Consider the following 9,534-nt stretch of genomic DNA (forward strand, 5'->3'; position numbering starts at 1 on the left):
TCATCTGCGACAGGAGTAGCAATGACAGCCACCTCCTAGGGCCTTGTGAACATTCAAGGGAACTAAGCATGGTGGGCACTGAGCTGTGGCACCTACCACATGTGGGTGCTGGGAACGAGTGTTGTTTTTTAGGTATGGGCTGGCTCGTGAACTGGCGTTTCTGCTGAAATTGCTGTAGTCTGATCGAAGACACGTCGCTGGGGGGAGCGGACACCAGGAAGAGTGACTCACTGACCTGGGCTCGGGCATCCCATTTTGAGCCTGTTACTGGCTGTGGATCACACTTCCATTGTGCTGTCTTTCTCTGACTAGTTGATTAGTATCATAGTCTCAGATTTTGTGGCATTTTATGTTACCCTATTTTCAGGAGAATGAAATGGAGAGAATTGCCAGGATTTTGCTAGCGCTGGTGGACATGTCACGTTGGCCTATGGCTTTCTGATATTTGATGACTTTGGCATCTAAAGAGTTCCTTAACTTTCAGTCATGGAGCTATCCAGAGGAACTGACTTATTTCGTCAAGGCCTACGTTTTCTCCAGGAAGCGGCTTGACTCTTGGCTCCATGTGGCAGAACTTCCACTGAAAGCCCCTAAAACGGCGTGGAGTGGTCCCGCAGGGCCAAGCTGTGTCCTGGGTGGGGCCTGTGGGGCCTGATGGACGCTGCTGTGGCCCTGGGTCCAGCTTGGGGAGTCTGTAGGCCCCCCAAAGGGCTGAGGGCCAGGCAGACTGTCTCACCCTAGCCTCCTCATGGCACAATGTAAGGTCGGGTGCTTTAGTTCCAGCTGCTGTGCCTTTCTTTGTGATTTCATGAGGGTGGTTAGTTTTTAGTTTCACGACACTCCTGCTCTTTAAACGCGTTGTTATAAATGTGTTATAGTGAGGCATAGAGATAGTTCATGAAACGCCTGTGATGAACTTGGCTTTTGGGATTTTATTCAGCATTATTCTGTAAACAACAGTCAAGGCAGGTCCGTCTTTACTGGGTTTTCCTTAAGTATAGGAGGCTGTTAATTTAGTCTATCTGGAAATTTTGGAGGAAGCTTTTTGAAGTATGTATTCTTCTGAGGATACTCTCTCTGCTTTTTGGTCTCCTTTCTTTTTACCCTTCCTCTTCAAGGGGAAAATGGCTAGAAATCTGTGAGCAGGATTTGAATCTTGACCTTGGAGATTACAATTTCAGGCAGACTGTTTGGCCTCGATTTCCCTCTCTGGGGATGGGTCTAGGGCCAAAAGCTGCCTTCTGAATTATTGCATCTCTCATCACAGCGAGCAGGCACAATGCTTGTTGAGACAGGGAAAGGAGGAATATCGTTGATCAAGCCCCTGGGTGCCAGGCGTGGCCACTCAGGGTTCTGTGTGGCACAGCAGCTCTGAGGTGGTGCGGTGGCTTTGGTGTTAACTGCTGAGGAAGCCGAGAGGAATTTAATCCTTCCTCTGCCAATCCCCCTGTGCCCGGCAGGGGCATCTCATGGGTGGAGTCATGGCCTCAAGGCTCGGGCAGCAGGTGGCGGGCCCCACACTGGGACCAGCCTGTGCCTTTCTGCTGCCCCGTCGGGCGGGGGTCCCATGCTGCATGCCTGTGTCGCTCCTCGCTGAACCGGCCCCTCTCCTGTGACTGTAATGAGCGTCTTTCTCCTTGGTGCCTGCCCACCTGCTTCCATGAGGGCTCTGAGGCAGCACATCGCTCAGCTGGTGAGACTTGGTCTTGCTGCTTACACATTTAAATGAAAGGCTTTCAGAAATATGTTGAAGAAGTATATTCTACCAAAAGAAATAGGTGAGTCGATAATTTTTATGCTATCCATTTTCCTGAGCTTTTTGACTTTACTAGTGAAATCATTTATTTTTGCCTGATGTGAAATGCGTTTAGCTAAAAGCACACCATGGCTTTGGGAAACCTTCTCTGTTTTATTCCCTATGCTTCTCAGCTGTGAACTTTTTGTTGCACAGAAGCTCCAGAAGTGTCAGTCAGAACCAGAAAAGAATAAATAATTTTCATATTTTGGGCTTGGGAAATCTGATTGTTTCTCCTGGAACAGATTGTTCATTGTAGCAGCATCTATAATAAATGGCATGCACTGCCAAGATGGATGGAGATGAAATTAATTTGGCTCACACGTGATCTTTGTTTTTCTTAGGAGGATTTGAAACATCCTTACAGAGTTTCAAATTTCCATGTAATTTAGAAATAAAAGAGATTTCAACAAATATGTCTGTCTTCCTTGCCATTGGTCATTACCTGAGGCACCGAAGAACAGACGGCAAATGTGAATTCATGTGTGAGAGGGCAGTATATGGGCTTTTCTTTCATGTGTGCATTTCACAAATACCAACTGCTTGAGACGTGTGCTCTTCTTGCAGGTTGCCTACCAGACCGGCCACTATGAGTTGGCTAAGAAGGTTTTCTCTCCAGTTTGGGGTTATTTTGTTTCTTCACCACTTCAGGATGAACAGTCTGTTATTTGTTTAAGCAACATAATGACGATTACACAGAGAAGGTAATGAGAGAGATTCTTTTAATGTGTTAATTTGCTTATTGAAAATATAGATGTCGGTATGGGTCTTAGAATTAATTTAATTTCAGTTTGCTATTAAGATAGTTCATATAATCATATAAACAATTTCCTTCTTTCTTTTCTTATTTAACTTTTTTTTTTTTTTTTTAGAGACAGGATCTTGCTCTGTTGCCCAGGCTGGAGTACAGTGGTGCCATCACAGCTCACTGCAGCCTTGAACTCCTGGGCTCAGGTGATCCTCCTGCCTCTCAGTCTTCCCAGTAGTTAGGACCACAGGCATGAGCCACTGTGGCCGGCCATATAAACTATTCCTAATAATAATTGTAATAAGAGTATACATTCCAAGATTTTGAGTCCTTCTTAGAAATTTTCTTGCTAGAGTCAGAAAAATCCCTAGAGGTCTAAGAAGAAAAGTCATCAAATAAAAACACTGACCAAAGTATATGCCAGGAAACGTTAAGTATGCATTGGGAGTTTCTGCACCAGGGGCAGTGCGACTGGCATGAAGGTTAGGGTCCGTGGTGGGCTGCAGGGAGGGAGGCTCCGGGGTCAGGCCATCAGCAATGGCAAGCGGGCCGGCAGGCGCCATGTACCACTCAGGCCCCCCTCCTCTTCGCGGCCGTTTTCCTCGGAAGAACACAGTTTCAGAGCAGCCTCAGGAGTGAGCGTTAGTGGACTTCAGGCCCTCAGCAAGGACCCAAGCCATGAGAATCACCCTCACCTGTTTGTTGATGTCTGAAGGTTTTTAAGCAAGAAGACAAAGTCCTTCACTCTTCGGTCAAAGACAGTGAGCTTAAAATTGAAAGCACTGGTTGAAGCAAGGCACTTATAATTCTTATTTATATGAAAAGTATAATCATGTTCAAGCAAGCACAAGTCGACGTAGCATTTTCTGTGTGCAGGGATGTGAGGTGCCGGCTGGTGGGTTTGAGGGACACAGAGGAGGAGGGGGAGACCGGGCTTGGATTCCACTGAATAGAGGGTTCGATGAGGGAAGGAGAGGAGGGGCTTCAGTGCTGGCTGGTGGGGAAGCCCGTGGCATGTCCTGGGGGTCATGAGAAGATGAGTAACCTGGGTGGGGACTTCGTGAGTTTGGTTTTCCAGCAGGACGTGAGAGGCCAGCGGGCCTGGTCATTTAGTGCCGACGCTCCGGAGAGTCAAGGCGAGAGATGCGGGTTTCGCCAGTGTCCACCGGGGTCATTCCCGAAGCCTTGGCCATGAGCACGACCCCCAGGGAATGGCTGCTTAGCAGGGAGGAGGGCAGGCTGGAGCTGACTGCAGGCGTGCTCACACTTGAGGGGCAGGAGCGGGAGGCAGAGCTGGAGAAGCTGGGGCAGGGGCTGTCCCGGGGCTGAAAGCTCCTAGTCACATGTGTTGCCGAGGCGGGGAGCGCCGCCAGGGAGATGGCCAGGGATGCTGGCGCCCACGCAAGGCCAGTGAGAGCCGCTGCTCCACAGAGGGCCATGGAGGAGGAGCAGGGCCAACCAAGAAGAGCTTTGTGGACTGGCCACGAGGAGGCCGTTGGTGAATCCTGGCGTCACCTCTGTGGTGTGGCAGGCCAGAAACCGTGCCGCAGTTGGCTCAGGAAAAAGTAAAGAGCTGGGCAAGCAAGGCCTGCTCTCGTGAAGTGTTGGGGTGAGGAGAGCAGGAAGGCGGGCAGAACCGTGGGGCAAGGAAAGGGTCCTGGGCTGGAGGGTGGGAGCCGGGAGAGAGGCAGGGACTGCAGGGCCACGTGTGGCCAGGACGCTGTGGCCGTGGGGCTGGGAGGTGCAACGAACGGGATGTAGAGCACTTCCGTGGGAGCGTGGACCCGCAACGCCGGGGTGAGGGTGGTGCTGCCGGCGGTGGGGCTGACTCAGCCGAGGGCGTCGACACGGTTGGCAGTGGAACCCAGCTCCTGGCGGTTCATCTTCAAGTCCACGTCCAGAACAGCGTCTTGGACCTAGTCAGCATTCAGCAAGCGCTAGCTCCGTGAAGGGAAGAAAGAATGAGTGAAACACACAGGTGAATATGTGCTTGAGTGTGGACAGAGATAGAGCAGTGGGCCAGCGGCAGCGCGCAAGGCCAGGCGAGTTGGATGTCCGTACGACAAAGAGCTGGCAGGAACTAACGTGCTGGGAAGGCTGCCATTGAAAAGGCTGACCGCTGGGATTACAGGCGTGAACCACCACATCGGGCATCGGGCCTATGTCTGTACCGTTTGTATGGAATGAAAATAAATGGCACATTAAAAAAAAGTCTGACCAGCGCTGAACTGGCAGGGAAGGAGATGGAGTCAGGAGCTGACACACGTGTCTGGGTCTGAGGCCCTCGGGAGAAAGAGGCAGCGAGGGAGTAGTCGGGGGGGGTCGCGTTCTCCAGTGAAGGTGACGTCGGAGTCCAGCAGGCGGGGGAGTCACTGATGTCAGGGCCGACCCTGTCCTTAGGGAGGTGGCACGGGGAGGGGGCAGATGACCCTGAGGCTCGGGTGGGGCTGGGGTGTTGCCGAGGGAGGCCGCAGGCCGTGCCCACTGGGCGCCAAGAGGGGAGACGGTGCAGGCCTTGTGGTGTCGCCTGCTGCTGGCACGGGGACTGCACTACGGAAGACGTCATGACACATGATCCCAGCACGCAAGGCTCTTGTTAGCTACAGCCAAGCTCGGCCCTCGTGTTCAGAAGCGGGGATATTGGGCCCATTTCTCAACTTTCTGGAAATCTATAGTGGTTGTGTTATATCGGTAGAAGAGAACTTTAGCTATTAGAACCACCAGTCTTGTTTTATTTTCCACAAGTTGATTTCATGTATCTGCGACATCATATCTCAGCAGCTTAGTTTTCTCACAATAGTTGTGACCCTGTTGTTGCAGAAAGTCTGTGCGAGACTGGCCGTTCACACTTGTTTGGCTTTCCTGGGCTCCTGTAGGTGTTGAGAATTAGTTGGTCCGCAGAGGCCCGCTCACATGCTGAGCTGCTTTCGTTTCCTCCTGTAACATCCTTCACTTCTTTCTGCAGGTTACGTTCAGATATTTTGGCAGAGACGTCTTCGATCCTCTTGTACCTTTTTCTTAGAAATATTTTTGTAACAAGTGACATGAAAATTAAAGAAGAAAATCTCTTCTGTGATAACATTAAAGGCAACGAGATTTTCCCCTCTCAACAAGTAAGTGAACTAAAGTGACCCCAAGCACGTCCGATCCACCACACCTGCTTGTTGATGTTTACAGTGACGTGTGTGGGGAACACATGCCATCTCATCGTGGCGAGAGGCTGCTGTGCGATGGGGCTGCTTCACTTGATCTTCCATTTCAGCTTCCCAGGCCTGAGTCATGTTTTGTCTTCTCCATTTTTCATTTGTCTTTTCCCCTGTGTGCAAAAGTAGTATCTATTTCAGATATTTAAACAATGCATGACGTATAAAGCAAAACCCATCGTCATCCTGTTGCCTCTAAGACTACCACAATTTTGTTTGCATGTGATTTCTCTCATTTTTTAAAATAGACAAACTTGTCATTGTCTTTTTTTTTCTCACATGCGCCTGCAACTTGCCTTTTTGGCACTTTCTGTATCATCTTGGACCTGTTTTCACGCTAGTGCACATCACCTGACGCACTCTTCTTCACGCTGACATTGCGTCCTGGGCGGAGGCAGGACTTCACTGTTAGGGAGGCAGCACACATGGCTCCATGGGCACCGGCCACCCCCGTGTGCCTGCTGTAACCACCATCTTGCTCTGGGCTCGCCCTTCCTTCTCCTCCCGTCTTTACTCACTGTAGGCGTGAGGCTTTCTCCGTCTGCATTTGTTTTCTTTAACAGTCGTTTCTTCCTACCCATTCATTCATTCATTCATTAGCCAGTGAACTGTTAAATGAGACTATGCTAGCTTCTGAGGACATGAAGTAAAAAATGTGGCTTTTTCCAAGACAGGGTCACTGTCCTGCAGAGCCCAGGAGCTCACAGCCATCAACCCGATCCTACTCATGCGTTTGGTGTCTTCTTCCAGCATGTTCAGGCTGAAAAGAAAGACAATTTTGGAGACTTCAGTGATTTCAGAATGCTGGACCACCACTGCAGTGAAAACTGGCTGTTCAGACATTCCTGGCCACCACTCAGACAGCTTTCTCTGTACATAACCTTGAGTGTGCTCCCAGAACGAATGGAATCTTACCCCAGGAAAGGGAAAAAAAGGAGCGAGAAGGGATCACTGGTCTCTCTAAGTGGCATGTGCTCTCAAAACCCCGACTGGATTCTCATTCTCATTTTTAAGTGGCAAAAGCATACGTAGCAGAAGTAGAGGTTTAGTTGGTTTTACTGAAAATTTGCCATTTTCTCACAAATCAAAAAGGGAAGTAGAAATCTGTAATCAAGTGAGGACAGCATTACAGAGATGTTATATATTTTAACTGTTGTTATCATTTGTTTTTGAACACTAGATTTTTCTCCAACCTAAAAGTATAGTGGCGATTTTATTTTACCAATGAACCAGATTGGTTCCTTCTCTTATTAGTGGCACTTGTGTTTTTTTCCAGCAATTCTGACATTTGCTGATAATACTGTGCTCTCGATGCCAGCATCACTGGGTAGTGAGAGTTGTTTCCAAGTTTATATTTCGACACCAACATTCGTGTTGTTGCCAAACGACAGGGTGGCCCACAGTTCTCCCTTGCTTCTCCTTGGAGACACACGCGACGTGCCTGGCGTTCAGTTCGAGTAACGATGCCACTTCTTTGCAGGCCGCTAGACTGATGGAGTGCGAGCGGGTGCTCGTGGCGCTGGAACTTAGCAACTTTCTCAATGATGCCAGCTACGCCCTTCAAGCTGCCACTCAGTGTTATGGCCTGCTCGCTCCTATGATCTATCACAATGTTGTTTTGGTGCCCGTCGTTCAGGTAAGGGTGTTCATCTTCCCCCTACCCTCCCACCCCCAGATAAGGGTGTTTTGTAAAGGCAACTCAGCAATTCACTGTGGAAGAGGCGAGCAGTGTATCTCTCATAAAGTACAAAGAGGCCAGGAACAGGTATTGTGAAATGTCAGGAGTTAACTAAGAAACACTTTGATGTCAAATTATACACCCGGGTAAAAAATATTGGCATGAAATGCCTTTTTCTGAAAACGTTCAGCTTTGCCACTGCCCATATTTAAATAGTGACAATTTACGTTTGTTTGTTTTTGAGTCGGGGACTGACTGTGTCACCTAGGCTAGAGTACAGAGGCACGATCGTGGCTCACTGCCACCTCGACCTCCTGGGCTCAGGTGATCCTTCTACCTCAGCCTCTGGAGTAGCTGGAGCCACAGGCACACACCACCACGTCCAGCTGTTTTATTTTCTTTGTGTAGAGATGGGGTCTTACTATATTGCCCAGGCTAGTCTTGAACTCCTCCTGGGCTGAAGCGATCCCCTTGTACCAGTCTCCCAAAGTGCTGGAATTACAGTGCAAGTCACCATGCCTGGCCTGGTTTTTAAAGTTATTTTAAATTTTTTTTGTTCATTTAATGTTAGAACAAAAAGTATTTATTCAAAGCATATTGTTAAATGTATCATCTGGGAAAAATATTATAGGCAATGCAAGAAAAATACACTCGGAGGAGTCGGGCTTTATGGAAAGAGGGTAGGTGTGACCCAGCTGAAGGGTTATGTTATTTTTCTGTGCTTCTTGGCAACCACCATAAATGTAGTGGCTTAGAAGGACACGCATCGTGACCTCCCAGTGTCTGTGGGTCAGGAGGTCGTGCTCTGAGAAGCCGAGTCTTCTGTTTAGGGTCTCATTGGGTCGAAATGAAGGGGATGGCCAGGCCATGGTTTTCTCTGAGGCTCAGGACCCTTTCTCAGGTTCCCTGGGAGCTATGCGAATTCACTTCCTTGAGGCTCCGAGTGGGAGGCCATTAGCTCCTGCAGGCCCACGGCCCCCCTGCCACGTGGCTTTTCCACAGCATGGCCCTTTGCTTCGTCCAGGCCAGCAGGGGAGTGCCCTCCGGCTTGCTGGGGGAGCTCATCCAAGGGACCCCATCACCACTGGGAAAGAGGCGCTCATCACACCCTGGCCTGGCCTCGCCCACACAAGGGAAGGGGCGTCACCACGGGGCCCTGGGGAGCAGTCGTGGGGACCCCCTTACGTCTATGCCCACACAGGGTGGTGGGGAGAGAAGGAAAGTTTTGCTACTGAGGTTGTTTTAAAATGATCGCAGCTATTCTGAGGGGTAAGTGGTATCTGATTGTGGTTTGTGTTTGTGTTTCCCTAATGATGGAGCTGGACATCTTTTCATGTGCTTTATTGGGCCATTGGTATCTCTTCTTCGGAGAAATAGTATCCACTCCTTTGCCTATTTTTAATTGTTTATTTGCCTTTTTGCTGTTGAGCTGTAAGAGTTGTTTATATGTCCTGAATACAGGAGCCCTGCAAATGTTCGCTCCCATTCTGTGGGTTGTGTTTTCATTTTCAAATTTTAATTTTAATATTTTTAGATTCAGGGGGCCCATGTGCAGGCTTGCCACGTAAGTGTCCTGGTTTCCAGGAGATGGGAGGAAGGAGGCAGTTGGCAGTGACTGTTACAGGCATGGCATTTCCCTTTGGGTGATGGGAATGTTCTGAAGTTGGTAGCGATGGTTGCCAAATATTATGAACACACTGGAAATCACTAGATTGTACCCATAGGAATGCCGAGTTATATGCTATATGAATTTTTTCTCAGTAAAAAAGAATTATTCGGTTTTTGCCTTGGAAACAAATAAAATTCTTTGAGCGACCTCCTCCCCCAAAGATTTTGCTGCTAGATGTACAGAAAGCTGTCATCACCACCGTTGTCACTGTCATCGTCATCACCATTGAGACCGTTTTTGAGGACTAAGAGGATGTGAGTGAACTCATGCAAAGTCCAGCAGTTGTTAATCTCCATTTGATCTGACTGACCGGAGCGTATGAGTAATTTGTCAGATGCTCGCCCCGGTGGGGCCTCTTGGAGCTTTGTGGCTGCTGCCTCCCATGTCCCTGCGTCCTCCGTGTGGGTCAGCCTCCACATCCGGAGCCTGGGCTTGTGACTG

General features: G+C 49.2%; 1 protein-coding gene across 1 annotated transcript in view; it reads left to right on the forward strand.

The window, feature by feature from the left end:
• Positions 1-9,534, forward strand: part of LOC103251919 (cilia- and flagella-associated protein 54-like) — a gene marked incomplete at its 3' end in the record, with an annotated part of 107,347 nt that overhangs the window by 61,100 nt on the left and 36,713 nt on the right. Inside the window, exons 23-25 of the mRNA XM_021708815.1 lie at positions 2,363-2,499; positions 5,509-5,656; positions 7,227-7,382. Of these exons, the coding sequence (XP_021564490.1) occupies positions 2,363-2,499; positions 5,509-5,656; positions 7,227-7,382 (441 nt within the window). The remainder of the gene's footprint in view (positions 1-2,362; positions 2,500-5,508; positions 5,657-7,226; positions 7,383-9,534) is intronic.

Source organism: Carlito syrichta, unplaced genomic scaffold (genome assembly GCF_000164805.1).
Source record: "Carlito syrichta isolate Samal-C Ts95f unplaced genomic scaffold, Tarsius_syrichta-2.0.1 Scaffold149072, whole genome shotgun sequence".
NCBI lineage: Eukaryota > Metazoa > Chordata > Mammalia > Primates > Tarsiidae > Carlito > Carlito syrichta.